At 42.4% G+C, this 25581-nt stretch overlaps 1 protein-coding gene and 1 pseudogene across 2 annotated transcripts in view; one reads left to right on the forward strand and one right to left on the reverse strand.

The window, feature by feature from the left end:
- The window catches only part of LOC138491338 (natural cytotoxicity triggering receptor 3-like), a 358708-nt gene extending 354727 nt beyond the window's left edge, over nt 1–3981 (forward strand). For both annotated transcript variants that reach the window (XM_069617817.1, XM_069617818.1), the window contains one exon: nt 1317–3981. In XM_069617817.1, coding sequence (XP_069473918.1) covers nt 1317–1427 — 111 coding nt within the window. In that variant the 3' untranslated portion in view covers nt 1428–3981. The remainder of the gene's footprint in view (nt 1–1316) is intronic.
- Nucleotides 3982–10941: 6960 nt separating this feature from the next.
- Nucleotides 10942–25581, reverse strand: part of LOC138492855 (galactosylgalactosylxylosylprotein 3-beta-glucuronosyltransferase 1-like) — an 87163-nt pseudogene continuing 72523 nt past the window's right edge.

A 25581-nucleotide genomic window follows, 5' to 3' on the forward strand; every position in this document is an offset into this window, starting at 1 on the left:
ATTGAACATATGCTGGACAGACTGAGAAAATGTTAAAGATTTTCATCCTCCTCCTCACACATTTTACACATGGATCTCACCACATAGTCCAATCCCTTCACATTTCCCATGAGTGATAAGGAGTCAGCTCAGTTCAGAGCGAAAACACATCTGATTTTAGGGTTGGTGAGATTTTTCAAGTAAGGTTGATGCCCACTACAACCCAAAAACAAAGACGTGATGGCCAGAAGGCTTAGATTGAATCTTAACCTCTGGCATTGCTCTGGGCAACACTCCAGACCATCGTTCTTCGGCTGCCAAGCCATTTCAAGAGGGGGGAAAGACCATATGCAAATCAGGCTTGGTCCCACCCCAAAAGGGGCAGTCCAGCCCGAACTGCTAGCTCACATCCCTTCTGCATGAGAGCACAAGCATCCCCAGACATGTTTCGGCCTTATCAGGCTTCATCAATGAGGGGTAGTTTGGGTCTCTAGGCCCAGCAGGCACGATACCCATGTCTGGGCATACCCGTCCCACTCGGGGTGACAAAGCAAAAACAAAGAGGTGATGTCTGGAAGGTTTAGAACCACAACCTACATATATGTCTGCCTATCCTACTTGGGCCAGATGTGTCAGCTCACCCTCCTCAGTCATCCTTGTTCTCTCCAGTTCCAGTATTCATGCAAGCGTAAAATCAATCACATGCTAAAGGTAAGCGTACCCCATAATAATCTATTGTAAATGCATTGTTCTAAGCATAGTTTGCAGGTCTCATTTACCTTCTTTACAAAACGGAGCGTAAAGGGAAAGGGCAAATGCAATTTGGCTGATTTTACTCTTTACTTTTGCACTCCTTTTTGCTAAAGTTTAAAATGACATGCATGGGGCCCAGCAGCACATAATTGCTAACGGTAGCTGTTCCCTGCAAGCAATGTGTAGTTACTGTACCATACTTTCATGAAGATGATGGCATTGATCTGTGTCTACAGCTCTGATTCTCCGTTGTCTCTGGGAGGATCAGAGGGCAATTCAGCTGGCATCTTTATCTCTGGGAACCATTTGCAATCTACAAATGACAGGAGAAACACACTGCACAAGCCCAAGTGCCCAGAGACATGTGTTTGGCTTATCATCAAGCCCTCTCTCCTGATGGTCCCTCAATGGTCCTGGGTTCACAGAGAAGACAGCAGAGGAATAGACATTATAAATTAACCCTTTGACATCCCGTGTTGCTGATTGCTGCAGGAGAAGTGCAACTCTCTTCGTTGTAAATTCTGATCTTTGGTGTAATATCTGCAATTCTTATACACCTATGTTTTTTTTTTCTTTTTAAACAGGAAACATTATCAGATCCATATGCGCTGCTGGGATTTGGACAAGATACGTATGGAATCCAGCCTTTCCAACTGAATCCGGAAGCGTTTGTCTACCCAGAAATAGGGGAATAGCTGGAATAGTCCCCACATTCCATGTATTCAAGGAAGATGGCTAGAATTCCTGCCCCTTTGAACATCTTCTCATCTTTTGTGAAGCAAATATCTCTCAATGTTATTAAAATGCGTATGGAAGACGTGTCAGGTCTCAATCAATTATCGTTGTTCTTGAAGGATTTCCAGAATGACAGATATTGCTATGCTGCAGAAACGGAGCTGGCCAATCCGATATCAGAAATGGCTGTGCTGAATGGTTAAGTCAGCAAGACAGTGCCCAGACTTCTACAGCAACCCCCTTGAATTGAAACACATTTAGGCGATGCTTGACTCGTGCTTTTTATTTCTATCTGTGTTACATGTGGTTTGCCTTGGTAATAAAATGGGTGAGAAGTATGTCCAGTGGAATAGCGCCTAGAGGATGTGGAGTAGAAATGTTGTGTATCTGTAATACCCCCAGGCATCTGCAATCTTCACAAAGGTATTCTTTACTTTCATTGAAATGTATTTTTCCAAATATCAGCTTGAGGGATGCATTCTGATCAACTGGATATACCCAGAGGTTTCTAAACTGGACCAGAGTATGGAACCTGTGTTGCTCTGTGTCGTCTTGCTTCCAAGGCAAGAACGTTGCCACTGAGCTATCCTCCTGAGACTTGAGTGAAAAGATGTCTTCACTGATACCCAATGAACCAGTAAATGAGGCTCCTTCCTCGAACACACACCAGGACTTAAACCCGTCCCCTCAATTTCTCATTGCCTTGAAAATGACCCCTGAGTGTTGAAAACATATCGACTAAATGAATAAAAACACTTGTTCCAGGACTCCAATAAACAAGTGTCTGACTCATTAATAGAGCGTTTCAACTCTCGTTCTTTCCATAGTATCTAGCCCGACTGTGCAGGGTCTCCAACCTCCTTTTTGCAGTCACAGTTCGGGACAGTGGGGCACTGTCCTAAGAGGCACCAGCAAAAACAGCAGGGTACACCCAGAAGTACTAATCAGACGCAGTCGTTCCAACCTTCTAGTGTTCCCAACTCATAAGTAATAAGGAGGCATTAGATTCCTAAAACAGCTGCTTCGGTGGCATCATCCTTTTTTACATTTTATTTTGTTTGTTAATTTGTCATGTGATTTAGACTCTTATATACATCAACATGTTCAAGATGTTCACATAATACTTACGACTGTCTCCCCCAGCCCCCACCGTTCTCCCCAAATCCCTCCCTAATCCCAACTCAAACCAGAACTGTGAACACAGCTATCTTCTCTCGAAAGTTTTTTTTTTCTTCTTTTTCTCCTTAGTCGACTGTCCCATAGGTATTTAGGGCTTCCAATGAGCTCTTGGTTTCCATTCCCCTCATCAAGTTGTTTCCCTTCCTCAGGTCGGTGCATATGTCTAGTATACTCGGTGGCATCATCCGTGATACTGTATATCTCTTTCCATTCCATGGCTAGGGAGAAAGGCAGATGGTAATGGGGTGAGATGTTTGTGTGCATCTTAATGTTTGTAATTAAGAAGCTATTGTTTTGTAAACATGTTTATGGCGGTCCAGTTGAAAATGTGCGTATAGTTTTTGATGATGTTTGGCAAAAGCTTTCCCTTTTTGAGTACGGCTTTGTCAATGGCTCATTTGTGGATGGTTTAGACAATGGCCCTCATTACAACACCGGCGCTAAACCATGGCGCTATTAGCACCATGGTTGGTGCCGGTGTTGTAACAAGTCTGCCATGGGGAAATAGGGAAATACCGCCCCATTCCAAGGTTGGCGGGGCGGTATTTCCCCATTTCCCCATGGCCCTTCCCCATTCCCATTCTTGCTCCATAGGGCTCAATGGGAATGGGGAAGGCGGCAATTACGGTACCGCAAATTGTGGTACCATAATTGCCTGCGAGGTCCCTTTGCGGGTCCCTACTTTAACGGCCGGTCCAGACCAGTCGTTCAGGTCGGGTCCCGCAAAAGGACCTCGTAGTAAGGCGCTAAGTGTTTAACGGCGCCGCAGCCTTTTACGACGCCGTTAACCACTTAGCGCCAGGGTCGTAATGAGGCCCAATCCTTTCTTTGAAAAGGCTGGTTTGCCTCCTGCATGGGGATGCATTTCTGTATTCACTCTTTGCAGAGTTTGATGGCGATGATGTCTGAGTGAGGTGCGGTCACTATGCTGAGAGTTTATATTGAATTCAGGGATTTGTCTTTTAGGACTGCATTTGCTAGGAGCACAAAGAGGTTGAGGCTAAGGCTTTGTTGAAAATTATCTGTGGTTTCTGATTTTGTGAATAAAGAAAGCTCTCTTTGCAGATTTATTCAAGGTAATTAGTTTGTGTTTTAGATGATAAGTCGATTAGTCTGAGCAGTTAGAAATTTGTAATTAATGATTTGTGATTCCAAATGATTATTTCTTGCGGTAGATATTACTTTTTAACCATGAGGCAATTCTAATTTATAATTTTTTGCATGTTTTTTTAATCTTGAGATGAATTTAAAATGTTAGTTTGTAGCATCGATATTTTATGGAATTTAAAATTATTTTATTATTCCAAAATAAAGAATTAACTGTCTTGCTGTTAATATAGTGTGCTGTCTTCTGTATTTTAGAGATGGCTCTCCCCAAAGGGGAAGCAATGTGTATACAGGGAAACCAGAGGCAGGGGAGCATGGGACACAATATACTAATATGGAATCAGGGAGCCCATGTCGGAATCAGGCGGCTGCCATGATAAGGCTGATTAAAAGTTGTTGGTCTTCCTGCTTATGTTCTAGGCCTGCAGAGCTGCAATGAATAGGAGAGGACCACTGGGCCCCATCATCCAATCCAGTGCTTTCACCACCAACTGGCCCAGGTGTCCCGATAGAACTCTCATTACCCTTTCTTTCACAATGACTACATGTTCTTTGGGGGCTCTCTATTTTGTGTCCAGACTTATGACCAAAGCTGGCTCTGAAAGGGCCTTGCTTCAATCTTAAGATTTTCGCTTTCTCCTAAACCAGAGGGAACCTAGATTGGCGTTCCCTTCCTGTGTCCTGTTGGGCACAGCTCGATTACAAGCCTCCAAAAGCCCCTCAGCTACCATTGACCAATTGCTCTTTGGGTCCTCTCATGTTGCGAGTTGCAGATGGCTGAGGTCTGGTAACTGGAGGATCCCCAGGCTTAGCAGACCTTCATCGCTGGGCTACCATTGTACCTTGCTGCTTCCCTTTCCTGGTAACTGAACATGTGCCATTGGCATTCAGCTTGTGGTATATTTGCCATTAGTACAAGGGAAGACCCACTGGGCTTACAACACATTCTGTAGGAGCTCTATTTTCCCTATAGAATAAACTATATTTGAAACCTTTCTGACCCAAAACAGGTTCAGCCTGGTGCCTGGAGGCTTCGGTTTACTCTCTCTCTGATCCTAACTGGTAGGTTCACAATCTCAAAATGCGGAACTATTTTACAACATGTTTCACTAGTAATTGTGCTTTCCTGTGATTGCTTTTGTCGTTTCTCTCCCTTGTCTTTACATGTGAAACTTCACTTTTGTTGGGGGTCTAATTGTGAGATTTCAACATACACCTTTATCTCCATTGTGATGACTTCTGGATTAGTACAATATACTGTAAAAGTGGAAGCAATTTCCAGTCCTGTAATACTTGCATTGAGTATTTCCTGGTCTGAAAAATATAGTTGGAATGTATATTTGCACATGAATTCCTGGAATTCTATCATGAAGTTGAAAGGATCATGTTCTTGAGTATCCAAGAACGCCAAACAATAAAAAAAAAGCACTGCTTTTCTACCGGAGTGGGAGTAATATGTGCTGTGACATTTGGGCAGGCAACAGTGACAGCTAGGCTGTCACAGGCCAGGATCAGTCCTTGGTAGAGCTGACAGGAAAAGAGCAGAAGACCCTGTGAAACATCTTTTCCTCAAGATGAAGTTGAGGAGAGTACAACGGTAGAGACCAGGAAAGAGGAGGCAATGGCGTGCGGTGAGGAGGGAGAATCGTGCAGTAAAGAGAAGGGTGAAACCTTCGTAGGCGAAGGAGATTTATGGTTGGAGTAGGGGAATAGTAGTATGAGTATAGAACAGGAAGGTGATTCTGGTCTATTGGTGACAGAGAGAGAGAGACATTCTATGGCACGCCAAAAAAGAAGGTTATCACCTTGAAGATGAAAGTTAGAGAAGTACCTGGAAAGAGGATGAGAGATTTGGGCATGACAGATATTACCTAAAAGGCGACTGTGAAGGATATTGTTGTGTTGTAGGAGGAAGGATATATTAATTTGGGTAGGAAGGAGGGAGATACCAACTGGGAGAGGTAAAAGAAGGTTACTGACTGTGAGTGAAAGAAAGGAGATGCCAACCTGAAAAGGAGAGATGAGAAGGAGTCCGGATTGGAGATTTGCTTTGGGAGATGGAGGAACGTTAACATCTCTGAGTAGAATATTGTTCTGGAGAAGGGAAAGGGCAAGACTTAGAGCTGCAAGAGAATTATATTGAGAAAGAGAGATACCACCAGAGAAGAGAACATTGTTACCCAGAGGAAGAGACCAATCCAGTAAGGAGTAGGATAGAGTCAGACAATCCTAGGCAGGAGAGACCACCCACTTAGGTAGCGACAATAGGGAAGTTCTATAAGACCACATTGATCCAGGGGAGATTGTATTTGCAGGAGGAGGAATGAGATAGTGCCACTACATCTGGTAGTAGGGAGGACAGCATAGGATTAGGAAAGATGGAGATGGGCCTGAGCGAGACAGCACTGAGAGGAGAAGTGAGTAGAAGGAAAGATTAGGGCTACACTTCTCCACCAAACCCACCAGGTGCACAATATCATCCTGGAGATCCCAACCTTGTGCCCAGCCTGTCTGGAAGCTCCCACCACTCTAATGATCCAGAACCCTCAAATACCTGGGAGTCAATGTGCAGGAGGGCCCACAAAACATCTATCCACATAAAATGCCATGGGTTTGCAGCCCAGGGTATCCCTCAACCCAAAGTAATGATTGGGGGGACAAGTCACCCCCTCTCATTCTAACCACTGGAAGTTGAGAGATGCCTTTTTTGTAAAAAGAAGACGCTTCATCTTTTATGGATTTTCCTTTGGTAGAGATTGAGAAACTTTTGGACTTTTGATATGCACCTGCCACCTGACTTTGGGATTCACTAGACTGTGAAAGACTGTGAACCTAGCTGAAGGACCCTTTATGAGCTAGATGGTGAGTCCCTATCTTTTTGCACCTTTTTATTGAAAAGCCAACTGACACCGAAGGAGGAGGGAGGGGTAGGGTTTCCCGATTTTGATGCATATTACAGGGCGTCCCAGCTAAGGATCCTGGTTGACCATTTTAATCCTGGGACGGAAAAGCAGTGGGTCGCTCTGGACAACAGACCTCTTGCCCCAGTCACGATCGACGAGCAGTTATGGGTCCCAAGAACATGCATTCCTAGAAGGGTACACGAACACCCAGTGTTGGGGGTTCTTTGGTCGATCTGGAAGGAGGGGAGCTACTTTAGGTGGCTTACGACCTGGCCCTCCCCGTTGAGTTGCATCTGGGCGCCACCATTCCTGGCCAAAATAGCAGAACCAGCAGCATACCAGAGTTGGTACGAGGCGGGCCTGGTTAGGACCGGCCATCTAAGGGTGGGTGGATCTTTCATGCCCCTCCCCGATCTCGAGGAGGTTCTGGGTCTGGGTAAGCTGTCGCCATTTCGTTACCTTCAGCTTAAGGGAGTCCTTTCAGAACCCTCATGGGGGGACACTCTCAGGAGGGACCTTACAGATTTTGAGAAAATGATTATTTCCACCCGGGGCTCCAGAGGGGTGATAGCTCGGATGTACAGACTCCTCTTGTTCTCAACACCAAGGGGCCCCCCCCAGCACGAACGCAATGGGAAAGAGACCTTGGCGTGGCAATAGATGATAGGAGATGGACCAAGATGTGCATCCGAGCCCATCGCTCAACCACGTCCCTCCAATACAGACATCAAGCATTAAAGGTCCTACACAGATGGCATTACCCCCCCCAGAGAATATGCAGAATGATCCCAGGCTATGACCCACACTGCTGGAAATGTCGAAATACCACCGGGGATTATATTCATATGTGGTGGTCATGCCCTAGGGTACAGATGTATTGGGGCGAGGTCCTATCCTGGATCAGGGGAGTTGATGGGATAGATAGACCCCTTTGCCCCTGGTTACTTCTCTTTGGGATTGGGGTTGGGGACGATCAGGAGGATACCCAGGGCCACATGCTTCAGGTTATGCTCGTGGCGGCCAGGTGTTGCCTGGCCCAAAAATGGAAAAACCCAAACATGCCACAGGAAAAGGAATGGGTCACCAAGGTCCGAGCGATTTATGACATGGAATTCCTTACACACGTTCTGGATGAGTCTAAAACCAGCATCGGAGAACTCTGGCTCCCATTCTTTGAAAGATATGAGCGCAGTGCATAAAGGGCCCAGTCTTCACGGGGGATCTGGTTCTGTCCTTTGAACACTGTTGTACTGTAATGTCGGGGACTCCAAAGGTACCCATTAACTGGGACATGTTTTTTCCCCCCAATAAGGGGGTCTTAATAGATTGAGCCCAAGGACAAGTGGCCAAAATGTGCCAATCACCTGTGTTCTGGGACTGTGCAGTGTGTTCCAAAATGCGTAATCAAGAGTCTATTTTTGATTAAACGGCTAGGGGGGTGGGGGGTGGGAGGGATAAAAGGGTTATTGGTGGGTACGCTTTCTAAAAATGTAATTTTGTTTCTTGGTGCAATGTCTGCAATGATAACCTACAAAATGTCAATAAAAACATATTTTCAAAAAAAGAAAAGCCAACTGACCCTTTAATAACAACAGACGTGGACTCTTGGAGCTATAAAGCTGCCATTATGGATTGTGATCACTGCTTACATTCTGTCAATAAAATGCATGAAATACAGTTGTGTGTCTAATCTCGGTTCTTGGAACATTGTGACAGTCTTAGCAGCACTGTCACAGTAGAAAGATTGATGTTTCCACCCACTCTACATCATTCACTGGTCTTCATTCCATGGCTCTTCCATACACCAGCCTCTCCCTAAAAAATTGCATCGCCCCTTCTTTGCTTGTGAGAATGTTTTTTCCCTCATTGGTATTGTGTGCAATTCTATGGATGTCCTCATTTCTTTTCATAGCCAGCTGCTGGTGGAGATTCTATCCCTTCACAGAAATCTAAATGATGTACCTCTAAACCATGATCTACCTTTTTTTGTTGTTGATTATCTGTGAGATTTCCGGTTTCCCCGTTGAAGCCTCCTTTCGGTTCTATGTGAAAAGACCTCATTTTAAAGCTTCAATAGAAAAATACGGATGTACAATGCCCGATTTTATATTGATTGGAAAACAAGCATTGTAAAGGTATTTTTCTCTTTAGGCCTTGAAAATGTGTTTTTTAAATTTATGTTCAAGGCGGATTTCACCCCCGAACCTGTCATGGTTCCTCCCTGCCACCCAGCCTCCCAACCTCGACCCCACAGAATTTCTCTCAACCTCAGCCCCCCTCACTCCCCAAACCAAAACACATAAATACACACAACACACACACCAACACACATGCACCCACACACTTACCCGTTCTCCTCATCCTGCGCTTCTGGGTCCCGACGTGCCTGTCAGCCCCTGCGCACACTCGTGTGCGGCAGGGGCATGACACTTCCATTTAGAAAAACTGCTCCGTGCAGTCATAGAGCGGTCTTTCTAAATCGGTATATTGGTGAAAAGATCTTTAGCAAAATACCTTTTCACCAAGAACAAATCTTTCACCATAAGAAAAGGCCTAGTCATGTTTTGTAATTGCTGATATCATATTTGAGCTTTTTTATATTTTCTTTTAAAGGTGAAGTCATTGTATTGGTGGAACTTCGCTTCTAAACATTTTTTATTTGTATCTCTGGGAATTCACAACTGGAGAAGGGCGCTCATCCAATCAGTTGGCTGGAAATGCAGGCGAGAACACACTGTGTACCGCCCTCATTTTCTGATCACTCAATGCCCTTCCTCAGGCGGCACCATCTTCATTGTGGGGAGGCAACAGGTAGCCTCTCCCTGTTCCTTCCCATGCCCCCGGCCTTCCCTCACCCCTCTGAGACATCCTGCATCCTTGGTGAACTGTTTCCTGATACAAAGGAACTTTTTATTGGTTCTATGTCATTTCATCGACACCTGTTTTTTTTTATGGGTGTTTTTACAAAGAGTTTTGCTGATAAAATTCATCACATTTTGTTCAATTATTTTTGGGCGAGTTCCCCTCCAAAGCCCTTTCTCCTTTACCTATTTTTTATTATTCCCAAACCCCCCACCCTCTATATGCCTTTCCCCCCACAAACAAATGTCAATGAGTTTGTTCGGCAAAAACTCTTCATAAAAACGCCTGTTGAAAAAATGGGTGTCGATGAAAGGACGTTGTACCCTTTTTTTATCAGGAGAAGGGAGTCATTCTCCTGGACTCGGATAGAGCTAGAACTTTTATTTGTTTTTTCTTTTGTAGCGATAGGGAAAATAGGTTGGTGTTGACCAGAACTGTTTAAGTGGACTTGACGGACATCCTGACTGACATCCTGACTGCCCGAGTGATAGTTGTGTTAGGTAGGGAAACTAGCTTAGTACAGGGAAAGATAGGCATTTTCTTGCTGTTAAATAAAAATCCTTGTTTAAAATAGCACCACTTGGTCAGTCTCCTACTTTCTTAACACCACAGGGCCCACACCCCTAACAAGGCCTCTGCTGGCCTGTTACTGGCCATGTATGCCCCCTGACATGGGGGTGTAATAGATTTTGTCTTATTGGGGTAAATTTGTGATTTGGCAGTATTTTCTTACCGTAAAAATATTGGCGGTAATTTTGTAGTAAACTAGCCTTACATTTAGAGTGGGTTTGGTATCACTCTATTTTAGTGACCATATCTTATTAGCTTGTATTGGTGGTAATTTTAGTGGTATCTTACCTTGCAGTATTTTCAGGATTAACTTATTCTTATGATATACTGGTGAGCATGTTTTTTTTAATACTATAACCCCATCAAAAAACAAACCTTTCCTTTCTATTAGAATGCCATCTAGTCACCTGTAGAGAGCCCCAGACTTAGAACACTCCAGAGAACCCAATGAATTTATTCAAGGCGCCACCTATAGTTTGCGGCTGGCATTACTGGCTTATATACATCCAGTAACCTATGTGCCAGACTAGGCATTACTGGCTTATGTACATCCAGTAACCTATGTGCCAGATTAGGCACCCCTTCCCATCAGCATGCAAGGTAGGACTCACTCATTACATTGCACACACATCCTTTACCTTGTAGATATTTACTACTGACTTTCTCTTATTTTCTATTTCAATTACAGTGGTAAATTGGCAAATGCACTACTGCACTGATATAAACCTCCCCTCTGTAATTCACTTACATAAATAATTCACAGATGCATGAATGACACTAAAGTCTCAGTTGTTTTTATATACATTTTGTATTACATGCCATTTACAATCCACAAAATCTTACCACATAATATTTACAGCATCACCTGCAAGATAAAAGAACAAAACAGAACAAGCAGATATTTTGCAAACATGAATTTATGTATATAGAGAGAGATAAATAAACATACAATGATTTATAACTTCTCTGCACTGCCAATTGATTCTAGCAATACACGCGCACCATACTTTGCTTTTTTTTCCCTCACTTGGCACAAATCTCTTACCAAGGCCAGTAATCTTTGAAGTCCCTGCACGACCTCGCTGTGTCTCGCAGTCCCACTCTCAGTGCGAAATTCCTCCGTACGTGTGTTGGGAGCGCCAACTGATTAGATTCAAAGTCAGCGCTCGAACCCAGCACGAACTGCCAACTCTCCTCACTTTTCTTCTTCAGGAAAACTCTGATTCAGCCCTTTGTTGACGTGGCTTGTCTGCCTACAATTTCTACCAATCAGAATAAAAAGAATGTGCCCTGTGTCAGCCTTCGTTTACAATACAATGAACACTTGATTCCAGAGCTACTGTTTCCTTTTGCTTCCTCCTGGAGAAAAATGAATTTTAAACAGTTAGTAATGTTAATCAGTTATGTATTCCCACATAGTCTTCACATATGAAGCATCCAATATAAATTGTGCATCTCATTATTTTAACCTGACAGTACACTGTTTTTGTTTATGTGTGCTCTGAATGCCTGCAGTTTCAAACTGGGCCTGGCTTTGTTTCTCTACTGTACATGTTATGCTGGAAAAAATGCTGTATATTATATGCTTGCAATAAAACCCCATATATACCCTTACAGCAGTGGTCTTCAAACTTTTTTGGCCTGGGCCCCCCCCTGAGCAAAGTTTGGGCAGGCCGGGCCCCCCCAAAAGTGCCAGATGGACAGTATGTAGAAATCGCTATGAACGTTTGCGTGCCGTCACCGCACCCAACTCCCAGTACAGACCCTGGGCTCTCCCCAGCCTACTCCCACCACTATCCCAGTGCTGCCGCCCATCCTGCTCCCATCACAGTCCCATAACACCAGCAAACACACATACATACACATTAAAATCAAAAATAAATCGCCATAAACGTACCTACTGCAGGGGCATGCGCGTGGTTTCTAAAATGCCCCGCTCCAGGTTGCTCTGCACCTATGTGCGAGGAGGCGCAGGAGCACCCCCTCGCCCATACATACATGCAGTGCCCCAGGCAGCATTTCCAATGAGCTATGCAAGGCTGGTGAAGCAAAACACCCCCAGCGTTGCATGGCTCAGTGATCATGTGCGGCTGGGGAAATGAACTGTCAAAGGCAAACAGTGCTTCCCTTTGACAGTTCAGCCAGCCCAGGAGCACTCCCTCAGCTGGAAAAAGCAGCTGAGGGAGTGCTCAGTGTTTCACTGGGCTGGGTCCTTGGCTCCTCCATAATGGGTGAGGTGGCTAGTGGGTGGACGCCCCCTCAACCATTATGGATGAGCCGGCAGGCTTGGACTGGCCTATAGGGCGATGACCGTACCAAAAATGCAAAATGCTAGTGTAGGCCAGTCAAAATGGGCCACTTTTTTGGCCAATGTGGGCCAGTTTGAGGAGTTACTTCACTATGCAGCTAGTAGTTTTGACCATTGTTGCTGAATAAATATTCTTTAAATATCACCATTTGTTTACATTTGAACAGAAAACAACCCCTTGGGTACTATTCAAACAGTCTGTGACTAAGGGACTGAATATCCATTTGCAACTGGTAACTTTTTCATTGGTGCTTAGACCGTTTTATGGTCCAGTCTGATCATATGAGCTGCCCCTTCCCATTTCTTCCCAAAAAAGATTTTTTATTTTTTATATTTCATGCTGGGCTCTGGCGCCCCCCCCCCTCTTGGGAGGCGGCCGTGCCCACCTGGGGGGGCGCACCACACAGTTTGAAGACCTCTGCCTTACAGGGTGATTGCCATATTAATGCTTTGATGCCCAATTCTTTCGTAATTAGGTATTTGATTTTTTTGCCAGTTCCCTTGATATGTCTATTATCAGTATGAGCCAATCTTGGCTGCATTTTATGGTTATATGGCACCAATAAATGAGAAATGGATAATGGTCCAAAAAAGAGTCTTGATTCATTCCTTACAATTATACCATGCGGAAATGTTTTGCATATTAAGTATTTAACTATCATGGTGCCATGCAACTTAATGCATACAGATCTCTTCTTCAATTGAAATATGTACATATATCACTAACAGAGAATGTAATCAGAGACATCATTTTGCTACCCACCCCCCTGTGGTCTCTGTTGCTACCCCTGTGGCCTCCCTTGCTACCCCTAAAAAAACAAATATTTAAAATGTCTTTTTTTAGTTTTAAATGTAAGCTCCTGGGCTGTGGTCAGTGCCATGTAGCTCTTTGTTTGTGGAGTGGCAGGCTTTCTTGCTCAAGCCTCTTAAAAAAACATGGGGTTCGAAAAGTGTAACACTTTGAACAGTGACCCTAAATGAGAAAGAATAGGAATAACAAATAATGTGTCTTTCTGGAATTCTATACAATAATTGCAGGACCCATTAAAGGTTTGTTTCAGGCACACTTCAGGGGGTGAATCACTGATTTAGTGTGTTCTTAAACACCTCAACTCAGCCTTTTATTCTTCTGAGGTCGCTAAATGAATACCAACACAGGTTGGATGATTTGTATGTATATTTGTTCTATATAAGGTGCTCAATATATAATAACACATCATTTTCATTTGGCCTTGGACGTCTGCTTGCATTCACAGTAATTTGGTAATATGGGCCAATGCACAATGATATTAATGATATACATGGTGATCCATTCTTGAATGAAATGTATATCACATTAAAGTGATATCTTAACCATATTTTTTGTAGTGTACTTAAGAACAATGCTATGTGATGGCACTACCTGTTTTGTGAAGGGGTGAAAGCTTCCTGTGATGTTATCAGAGGTCAAGGATCATGTGATGTCACTTCTGCTACCCCTGGCATTTTGGTGAAATCACATCCCTGAATGTATTCCTATTGGATGTCCAATTTCACCAATGAATTGAGGGTACAGAGATGGGGGACAGTATTTCACCCAATCTGGCTAATTTATAGATCAAAATATTTGAGGAAGAACACATCTATGCATCCTCCAGTCCTTAAAGTGCCAACATCTTAAAATGGACAATGATGATTTTGTGAAGGAGAAAACAAGTTTGTCAAAGAGTATAGTACCGACAGGGAAAGCATTTTTAAACCTAAGGTTATGGAAAACTCTTTTGTTTCCCATCACTGGACACTCTCCCTGTGATATATACTGATTTATCAAGCTAGCAAAAGAAACACTGTTGAGAAAAAAAAGAATACTCATAAATGCTTTACCCACTGTAACATTAACAAAGGTGTATGTCTATGCGAACTGGTGTCCATGTAACAAAATGTAAGTTGAAAAAAACAGCAGAAATGGTAGTTGTATAAGAGGATAGAGTCAACACAGCTCCAAAGGTTTGACATTTCAGAGAATATGCGCACAGTGAAAAAATAAAAAGGATGGTGCTTCATAACAAAAAACGGTGTCTGAAAGAAAATATACAAAATCTCTTAAATCTGAAGAAAGAGTGATTCATTGTCGAATGTCAGAGCAATGCAGCAATGCTAAATGAAGACATGGCAAACATGACTTCATAAAAGGAAAAGAGAAAAAGTTGGTTATGGATTGTCTGTAAGGTGTTAAATGTAAAGGCTTTTTTTTTTACAACAGACACAGGAAAAAAACGTTAAAAAGAGGAAAACATGGAAAAGGTGATGGTCTCTTGAAAGTCACTTGCAATATAAATATTATTATCCGCTGTACATTTCAATGAACTTGTATATTTTCCATGATAATTTACATTCTATACAAAACTACCTGGAAATAAGGAAAACAGAACAAGTGTGGGTTATTCATGTGTTACAAAGAGTAGGTGGACACAGAAAGAGCATCTTACATTTTTATTTAACCTTGACATTTTACTTGGTGTAACTTACTTATCTCTGCTGCATTTCCTGCTCTTTGCCTCACCCTCAATCTCAGCCACCTCACTCGGAATCCCCACACATATATCCTTCTTTGAGGTTACAGAGCATGTAACTTTCAAGAACTTACACATCACAACTAGTATTAGGTATTCGGTGGTATCTTATACCTATTTGGGGCAGGAAGTTACTAGTAAGAGGTGATGTAGAGAGCTGATATTGTCTAAACATAAGAAAGTCAATAATATGATGGTAGCGATTAAGAATTTTGCATAGAAAATGGCAGGATACAGCTTGAAAGGCATAGTCCTGGCCTATAAACATAGCTTGATGGTAATGTATGGCTTGGAATCGAGCTATGCAGAACCTGCTCATTGGCTGCATAAACTAGAGGCCTCATTATGGAGGAGAGTGCTGGTATTGTCACAGTGTATCCCACTTGAAGCTGTAAGATTAGAGCTGGGCCTAAAATCCATACATACCTGTGTTATGATCAATGGAGGTCCTATAGATTTCAAAGCTTTGGCCTTCCGGGTTGTCCCCTCCTGTGATTGCTAGCTAAAGCCTTTAATGGTGCTAACTGCCATGCAGCAGAATTGTTTAGGAACTCTGAGTCATATTTTCACAACATGGGATGGTCACCAGAGAGGAGTAAGGGTTTCCATGTATTCATAAAGGAATTTACAGTTAAATCCCGGGAATGTGATTGGATTAATGCACACTAGCACGTAACTGTACTAAAGAGCATAAGTTCCTAAGACTGCAAATCTACCTGAGCCAATTCTCCTCCCTGCAGTACCGATGTGCTTTATGCTTCTATGAATGGGGAAATGCCCCATGACGGCAGTGTGTGGAGCTTGGAAGGGCGTCATGGTAGAGTATAGGTACTGTAGGTTATGTAACAACAAGGATGAGCATGAAAACAATCAACATGTTCTAACATCATACTATATAATAAAAGACCAGGGGGGTCATTATGAGTACAGCGGTAAGGGGTTTACGGCGCCGGTAAGGATGCCGGTGCTGTTAACCCCTTACCGCTGCATTATGAGGTTCCCTCGCAGGACCCGCTCAGAAGGTCTGGTCAGACCAGACGTCCTTTGCGGGTCCCTCAAGGGGACCAGGGAGCTAATAACGGGCCTGTTATGAACGGGCCCGTTATTAGCTCCCTCCCCATTCCCATTGAGCCCTATGGGCGCTTGAATGGGAATGGGGATGGGTATTTTGAATGGGGACTTACCGGGTCCTCCAAGGTTGGAATGACCCGGTAAGTCCCCATTCAAAGAACCCGGACACGAGTTTGGAGGCAGCCATGGCGCTAATAGCACCATGGCTACCTCCAAACTCGTAATGAGGCCCCAAATGTATCTTTGTCCAAAGCCGCCTGGCCCGCTTGACCTATTATCACATCTAGAGGAAGCTGTTGCCTTACGTATACAACAATAAGACTTCAAGTTCATCTTCCAGGCAAACAAAATGTGTCTCTCGACAAAAATAACATACAATTATGAATACATTTTTTATGTACTTGTGTATTATGTAATTATTAATTGTAATATTTCTTGGTATGCATTATAACAATATTATTCTTCATGTATTTTTTAAACTGTATTTGACTTCAATTTAGTTTATTTTATGACCTAATGTCTACTTTGAATCATGCTGCCTGAGAATTGTATTACTCTGACACCCCTCAACATTATATATTTGAATCTAAAACCCGTAAGTGGAATCCAAGACAATGAGGAGTAGATACAACAATTGGCCATATGTACCATATTGAACTTTCAACGGATTCTGTGAGATTTTGTTTGATGTTACTACTCCTCCATGTAAAAGGAGCAAGATCCTTTGCAAAACTTGTTGTTTCTATTAACATAAATTATACTAAAAAACACCACATAAATATTTACACTCTGAAAATGTCTTCCTTTATGCACATTAGCCAGTGTACATAGGCTTTTCCACTAGTTATGTTATAACCTACAGTCTTGGTATACTGTAGCTTTGGAAAATACATGCATAGCACTGAGTATATTCCATCTAAAGCATTCTGGCTCTAGTGTCTGACGGGCTCAAATAGGTCATTGACACTGGCCATTATTGAACTTTGTTTGAGGATTGAGGGGAAACTCAAAGATATTGAGGTGCATGATATGGCTGACAAGCGTAGGATCAGTACCAGATCTATATTGTGATAACAATGATGCTGTATCATTTAGTGTGCCTAGTGAGCTATACTGACTTCTATACACATTAATTTTAGATAATATTGTTGTGGTGATTTTAGTATTTGCTGATATTTGCTGAATGACTATAGAGTATGCACATTAGGCTGTCGCATTTTGCTCTTTATAGTGACACACTTTTTCATCTATGCACTTGTAGTTTGCACTTTGCAGGAGGTCATGAATATGGCAAATAATATTCGAGAAGCATGGATAGCACATGTAATCGAAAATATTTTGTTATGATTATGGAATTTATTATGTGTACTGTGCTGAATGTGATTCAATTAAGTGTTTATGGAAATGTTGTTATAATGATTTGTATTGTAAAGTACAGTTTACATTAAACTATATCACACTATGAATAAATAAATAAAAATAATAAGTATTAGTTACACTACAGAATCTGCTTTACATTCTTGGAATGTAAAAAACGGTGTCCTTTTCATTGATTGGTTTGAATTGCCTAAAAGTATAAACGGGAAACAAATGCCAAGATACAGAAAAAACACAAGCATTAGCAAAAATGGTTGAGTAAAAAAAGATAGGGGCACAAAGTATGGAAATGGCCTTTGATTTGAAACTTCACAACAAAGCTTAGCATTCCAAAGGCATCTTACTATCAGGGATGGAGTAGACTTAACAACATAGGGTCAATTAACATGAAAGAAACGGTTGCTAGACATGGTGATGCCAGTAGCAGCGAACCACATAAGGAAAATGTTTTACGAAAATGCAGAGACAACGGATGGACTCAAAATAGGACAAGCAGATTTGCAATATGCCCCAGGGACAGTAAGGGAATACGTGATATGATCCAATGCTGAAATTATCATCAATTTAAAGGTGGGCATTTTTTTCTTCTTTGAAGGGGTTGGGCCGACTAGTAGTTGCCAAAACCAGATGATAAAGGGAACAGCCATCTGGAGCATACAAATGTTATTAAGTGGAAGATGGTCTGTAGCTCACCCTATACGATTGCTCTATTGGTAAAACTAAATATTAAAAAAGGGAAAAATCAAAAGCAAAACAAATGGCAGCTGTTAGTAAAACTACTTCAACAACATAGCCTTCTAGCCTTTACAGCTTTCCTCTGTCCATATAACTAGAATAGTGGGATTTTCTTAATCCAATGGGATTTGCCCACAAATAATATCATAAATTAATTTGTATGTCAGGGCAGTTGCCCTGCCACCCGCCCCCATTTAAACGGCAGTGAAGTAATCAGGGTAGGTTGTACCCATAATTGTTTATTATCCACAACACATTTCATCAAGACACATAGATATTGAAGAAAGTTTGGAAAAATATTTGCCCCTCCCTCAATCAATTTTTGCAGTAACAATGTTGGTGTATTTATAACTGCAGACCCTCCTAAAAAATATAATAATGCGGCTCCAACAAATATTGCTGAAAATCAAAATGTCCAAGGGTGGTCACAATTGCAATCAAAGCCCACAGTAAAAGCAGCAAGAGGTTGTATCAATATCCAACACAATGAATTACACTGCAAGTTTTTTTCTCTGTCAAAATCAATAATGATTGAGGTAACTTTGAATTAATGTAAAGATCTTGTTGTAAAACTCAAAACACAGAAAACAGGAATTGTAAAGTAAAGGAACATTTTAGAATTTTGTATTTTTTTAAGGTTGTACACATGTTTTTACCTTAAAAAGGAAATGCTTTTGTAATTAATTATTGACCATTTTGTGAACAAGAAGCATATTGAGAATTCAAGAAGTAATTTGTGAATGTGAGAAATGCATCCTTTGAGCTGATGAACACATTCTGACATACCATCAATATTCTAACATATTGTGATGTATATTTTAGAAGATGGGCTATTTACATCATATGGCTAATCATGTCTGCTTAGTTGGATACTGTTATCTATTTTTGTTTCACAAAAATCTCCCAGTACATTGGAAGATCAAATCCACTGGCAACACTTTGGAAACAGACTCCCCAGAGTTTAAAGCACAGTCTCCTTACCTTCTCGGGGACCTAGATCAGAACTGCACTTACTTGCTCCATGTGGCCTTCAAATGTTTCACAGTGAATCATAACTATAGTTCATGGACATGACCCCTAAACCCTAAACAGAATTCTGAGCTTCTCACAATAACATTGCAAAGTTCTTCTTTTTGTCTAATTGTATGAAACTTTATTTTATGTATATAAGACATTAACGCATAGGCAGTACTAGCCCTACATTTGTGAGCAATATCTCGCCTACCCTTAAAAGCAGCAGTCATGGCATATAGCAAACACATTGTATAACAACACATTCCCTAATTGTCAATCGCAATGGGTCGAAAATAACACTTCAAAGAATATGCTAGGTAATGTAACCACAATTCATTTCTAGTTCTCTTCTGAGAACAGCTTAATACAGAGCCAACCACAGCAAATAACTAATTCTGTTTTCTTGGCTTCACTTCAAGGAATATCCCTGCAAAGATAACGAATGAAGCCAGGTAGTTTTGCCTTTAAGAAGAGTACTCATCCAGGATATTATTATGTGTATTGCCATCACACCCAAACCTGCTATACAAGTTACTTTAACAGATATGTGGGGCATGGATTTTATTAGAGGACATTTCCCGTGTGGATCTTGCGCAGTATATAATCATACTACGATGACCAAAACGATTAATTTAGGTATGTCTTAACCTTGGAGATTGCATGATCTTACTAATTGTAACAGTACCAATGTAATTTATGGATCTACATTAAAACAATGCATTCCGTAAAGCTTGAGTTTCAAAATTGCAAAGCCGACTTGCTCACAGTTTTTAAACACTAGCTTTTGGGTATCTTTGCATGTGTCCCCCGCTTTCCCTTTAATGCATTCAGGGGGACCCCCACAACCCATAATGTCGAACTAGGGAAGCGGGTGGGGGGACTCTCAAAACCCCAGCTACCCTAGTTCGCCATTTTTCGATTCAGTGTTTTCAACTATGCAGTTCTGTATTTTTATTGCATTGTTTTGGGGAATACCATAATTTATATAATCAGTTGTTTAAAACAGCAAAAACAATAATAAATAAATATATGATCACCTGCCCTTGTGGGTTAAGATATATTGGTAAGACTATAATGAAGTGCAAAAGCAGGATAATTGAAGATCAGAGTTGTATTAAAAACAACATTGACAATGCCCCATTGGTGAAACATTATCAGAGTATGGTTTAACAAAGGTAGCGGGCGCCCCTCTCTCGCAAGAACAGACATGATAACCTGTTCAGTGGTTATTAACCACTTGAGAGTTCGCAGCCACTGCTTTTACTCACTGTGCCTTTCACAGATGGGAAATATCCATTTGCATATCAGTCTTTGTCCTGCCCAGGGGCAGTCCAGCACCGAAATACAATGGCAATTCCAATCTGAACGAGAGTACCACCAGCAACCCCATACACGTGTTTCACCCTTGTTGGGGATCATCAGTGAGGTGAAGCTGATGCCTCTCTAAGCACAGTGAGAGGGAGACCACGTCTGGTTGCCCCCAGGAGACCTAGGGTTACCAATCCCAGGTTCCTTAACAAATAGTTTAACAAAGGTAGCGGGCGCCCCTCTCTCGCAAGAACAGACATGATAACCTGTTCAGTGGTTATTAACCACTTGAGAGTTCGCAGCCACTGCTTTTACTCACTGTGCCTTTCACAGATGGGAAATATCCATTTGCATATCAGTCTTTGTCCTGCCCAGGGGCAGTCCAGCACCGAAATACAATGGCAATTCCAATCTGAACGAGAGTACCACCAGCAACCCCATACACGTGTTTCACCCTTGTTGGGGATCATCAGTGAAGTGAAGCTGATGCCTCTCTAAGCACAGTGAGAGGGAGACCACGTCTGGTTGCCCCCAGGAGACCTAGGGTTACCAATCCCAGGTTCCTTAACAAATAGTTTAACAAAGGTAGCGGGCGCCCCTCTCTCGCAAGAACAGACATGATAACCTGTTCAGTGGTTATTAACCACTTGAGAGTTCGCAGCCACTGCTTTTACTCACTGTGCCTTTCACAGATGGGAAATATCCATTTGCATATCAGTCTTTGTCCTGCCCAGGGGCAGTCCAGCACCGAAATACAATGGCAATTCCAATCTGAACGAGAGTACCACCAGCAACCCCATACACGTGTTTCACCCTTGTTGGGGATCATCAGTGAGGTGAAGCTGATGCCTCTCTAAGCACAGTGAGAGGGAGACCACGTCTGGTTGCCCCCAGGAGACCTAGGGTTACCAATCCCAGGTTCCTTAACAAATAGTTTAACAAAGGTAGCGGGCGCCCCTCTCTCGCAAGAACAGACATTGTAAGAGGATTCAATTCAGCACTACAGCCAAGTTAACGCCTAGTCTAGAATACTGAATGAAAACCCTTATTGATATATCTTTAGGTCCAGTTCATGCGTTCTGGATGACTACCCTTGTATAACACCCCTCTCTTGGAATCCCCCTGACCCCACTGAGCCAAGAAGTAATTCTGTTTTGCAAGTTTAAAAGGTTTATTTGATAAATTAAAATATATATCACACTTTTTAATAAATTAATAATTGAATATCACACTTAATCTGATATGGTAAATATTAACAACGGAGAATCTGGCACTAGCACACTTCTTTAATCACTAATGGGTTGACATGAAATGGATAAGGTAGCACACTGGTAAATAGGAACAAAAGTATAATGTGGTAGAGGATGCTTTATGTAGGCTCAGGTGGATGCAATATTCAATGAATGCAGTACAGAAAATACGCAATATGATTTCAACCAAACAATGTAATCACTTTTCTCTGGCTACTCCCCTCCCCCCCTTGATGCAAGGCAAGGAAATGGAAGGAAAACACACAGTTCTCAGAAATGCAATCAACTGTAATTCAGTTCAATCCAGCAAGCTTAAACAGAAGTTTGAAAACACAGGCAAATGCTTTGATAGGTGCTAGCAATGAATGAGAAATATGCTGGAAACGCTCTTAATTCCCTTTTAGAGGTTCAGGATGAGTGGTATCTAGTTAATATTAGTCCAGGCTCACACTAGCAATGATGCAGGGATAGTTAGCAGGTTAAACGAATTTCTGGCAAATGAAATCAGGCAGCGGCAGTTTTTTTACATGTGAAGAAATTGCAAATCGCGGCAAAATTCGCGGATGCGCCGAGCGCTATTACAAAGGAACCGCAAGGACTATCTCTACCGTTTTGGGGTCCTAGGAAAGCCTGGGATCTCAGCTTCCAAATGCAAGTCTCTAGCCCAAACGGTTGCGGAGATATGAGTAATTTAGTAAAGGTCGTTTTTGGTTTTGTAAATTTTAAACGCACACTTTTTCAAAATGACAAATTTTACTAGAAATGACAGGTGACAGATAGGAGGCAGTTCTACTTAGGTTAAATAGATTGAATTAGATGAATTTAAACTAAGAGATGTGTTCTGAGTTTTGCTAAGTACTCACAAGAGATTTTGAACAGGACAGCGACTTGGTCACGATCTTCAGTCTGGTCAGGTCTTTCCGGATTCTGCTCACAGCGCCTGGTCTGGTCTCGGCTAGGCACAGCACTGCTTTCTCTCTGGTCTGGTCTCTGCTAGGCACAGCACTGCTTTCTCTCTGGTCTGGTCTCTGCTAGGCACAGCACTGCTTTCTCTCTGGTCTGGTCTCTGCTCTGGATAGATTGAAGTCTCTAGTTTGGCTTTCTGGAGTTTGATGGAGGTAAGTATGGATTTTTCCGGCAGGGCTTCCAGCGGCAGATGAAATTGAATGTCTCTATGTGTCCTGACTCTCTGCTTTTATCTGTTTCTTGAGAATGGGTGTGTGTGTTGCATCACTAGACTTGCCCCTCTCATTCGTCATTGGTCAGGCTTCCATTCCTCCGCTTGATTGGCAAACTGAACTGTGAGTCAGATTGATGTCATTTTATGATCTCTTGAAACATCCTCCCTTATCATCTGTGCACCCAAATATATATATGATCAAAATCCATACTTCAGAGTTACACAGTTGTTTGAAATTACATATACATGGTGTGGCTGAATTTAGCCATGTCTATGTCCAAATCTGCTCATTCTCGGAGCTTGCATTCAAAGAGTGTACATAGTTGACTTTTTAACTGCTTTTTCAATTTCCGACATGGACCCAACTTTACATACATGTGTGCAGGGGGTAGGGACATTAACTGATGAAGTTTCAGATTTTTAACATGCACACATTTAGAGTAATATCCACTTTTCCGCTAAAACCCCCCTGAACATACCACCGGTTCCTACCACGTCTTAAACTGTGGGCAGAAAAATCACAAGAATTATGGTATCATTTATAAAATTTTCACATGTCCGCACTATGAATTATCCCCCTTTTTATAAAACCATATCCTTGCTGCAGGGGTGTGTCTTTTCAGGTCACATGGTACAGAAACCAGTCTTTCCAGTTTCTGCCAAGCCAGCTTGCTTCTCACAGGCAGTGCCCCTCCCAGCTTCTCCAGGAGGAAGCCACTTTTTACGACGTCTGTAATAAAAACCTTTGCCTGAGTGGAGAGGGCTTTGTTCACTCTCTGGCAGAGCACAGGAAATTCAATTATCAGATAGATGGCATATCCTTAGTGTGGGCAGCAAAAGGAACATTGGCCTGGGAACATAGTTGTGACTCAAGTTTCACTCCTGATGGGATCCGTTGCTAGGCAAAATCAAGTTCCTTAAGCCAGACCTTCAGCTAACTGGCAGGTTTTTTGTTGCTTTTTAACTTAACTTGCAATTTTACACATGCAGCTAGAATGCTGATTCTAAGTGCAAAACTATGACATTTCAACAGTTACAAAGGCATGTGACACCAAACATAGGTCACTCATTTAATCTAAACATTTTCGATTTTAGTGTCTTTAAATCCAGTGCAACTTAAACTGCTGCAATCCACAGCTCAGCCAGTCTTGTTATAAACCTTGTCTTATGATCTTCATTTCCCAGATTCTGTAGGCACACAAAACTCCATTCTGCCAATGTCTGCTGGTGTTCAGTAAATATTTTGCACATGTTGCAAGGTTTCAAATAGGCATTTTGGCTTGCCTTCAGAAACACACAGAGTGGTTTTAAAACGCCGGCTTTTGGATAGTGGTGAGTACTGGTACTGCACCCATTTTTGGGATTTAAGAAATGAATTCCCCACACTTCTAGGTTGCATTTGGCAATCAGCATTGCCATTCCCAATGGTTTCAGACTACTGTGCGGGTAGTCCAATGGTGGTTTTAAAGCGCTTTGAAGCTAACCGGCGCTACTGTTTTTCCTTTGGCAACCCATTTCCCTCATGGCAACCCGGCCTTTCATTCTCGCACTGGTGGGTGGCAAGTGAGGCAACCATTTTAATGTGCGCGCAAACTGCGCAGCTTTCCTGGATTTCGGCGCACATGTGGGTTTTCCGCCATCTTGAATTTCCTAAGCCCACAGCACCAAATGTTGTAGCAGGATAGCTTAAACGTGGGTCAGGACCCCCAACAAGTCCCCCCCACGCGACTGTACTTGAATTTGAGACGATGGGGAGTCGCGTGCACAAGGGTTTTGACCCATGCACCGGTCTGTCCGCATAATCTTCTTCCTCTTCGGTAGATGGCACAGTTCAGCATCTTCTTCTCCATCCGGTACTGATCGATGGGTTCTCCTCGCCGGTCCTGATGGGAAGATTGGGCGGTACCCCGGGCCCGTTGCGTCTCTGCTCCCGGTCTCCGGATCGTCCTCCTTGGTCATCCTTCATGGTTTCATCTCTCCTAGGATGATAAAGCAAAAGCGGCAATATCTACTCATAGACGATTTTTTTCCACCACTGTTGAGATAGTGGGGCAGCATATGCATTTCATCATAACAAAACATTACATTCTTATTTTGAAAAAAAAACAGTATCACTAGAGACAGTTTCATGTAAATCACAATATTTTAGAGACTAGATGTGGTATGTTTTATGATTGGAACTGAATTAGTCTGATACAGTACCCGCTAGGATTCCAGAGGATTCCTCCAGTTGTTGCAGAGTGTGCCTGGGATGGCAACATTTCAACTGGTTTATGTGGACCCACTTGTCTTCCCCCTCTGCCGAACCACCTTTGGGGATGCGGATCTTGTAGGCCACAGGGGAGATCTTATCGACGATCTCAAAGGGTCCCTTCCATGTAGGCAAAAATTTGCGCTGCTTGGCCTGGTTCCTTTGGAAGTTGTATAGATAGACCCGGTCTCCCACCTGATATTCCTTCCTGGAAGTTTTCAGGTCATAATGGGTCTTCATGCTATCAGCTGATCTTTCTAGATTCCGCTGAGCATAAGCAAAAGCATGTTGGAGGTGTTTCCTTAAATTCTCTACATACTCATGAGTAGTGGAGGCATTTATCAGTGTCTGCTCTTGGGTCCTGTAGAGCAAATGCTGCGGAAGCACCATCTTGCGCCCAGTCATCAACTCAAATGGTGACATTTTGGTTGCAGATGAAGGGGTAGA

The sequence above is a fragment of the Ambystoma mexicanum genome, chromosome 10 (genome assembly GCF_040938575.1).
Source record: "Ambystoma mexicanum isolate Mex_15411 chromosome 10, UKY_AmexF1_1, whole genome shotgun sequence".
NCBI lineage: Eukaryota > Metazoa > Chordata > Amphibia > Caudata > Ambystomatidae > Ambystoma > Ambystoma mexicanum.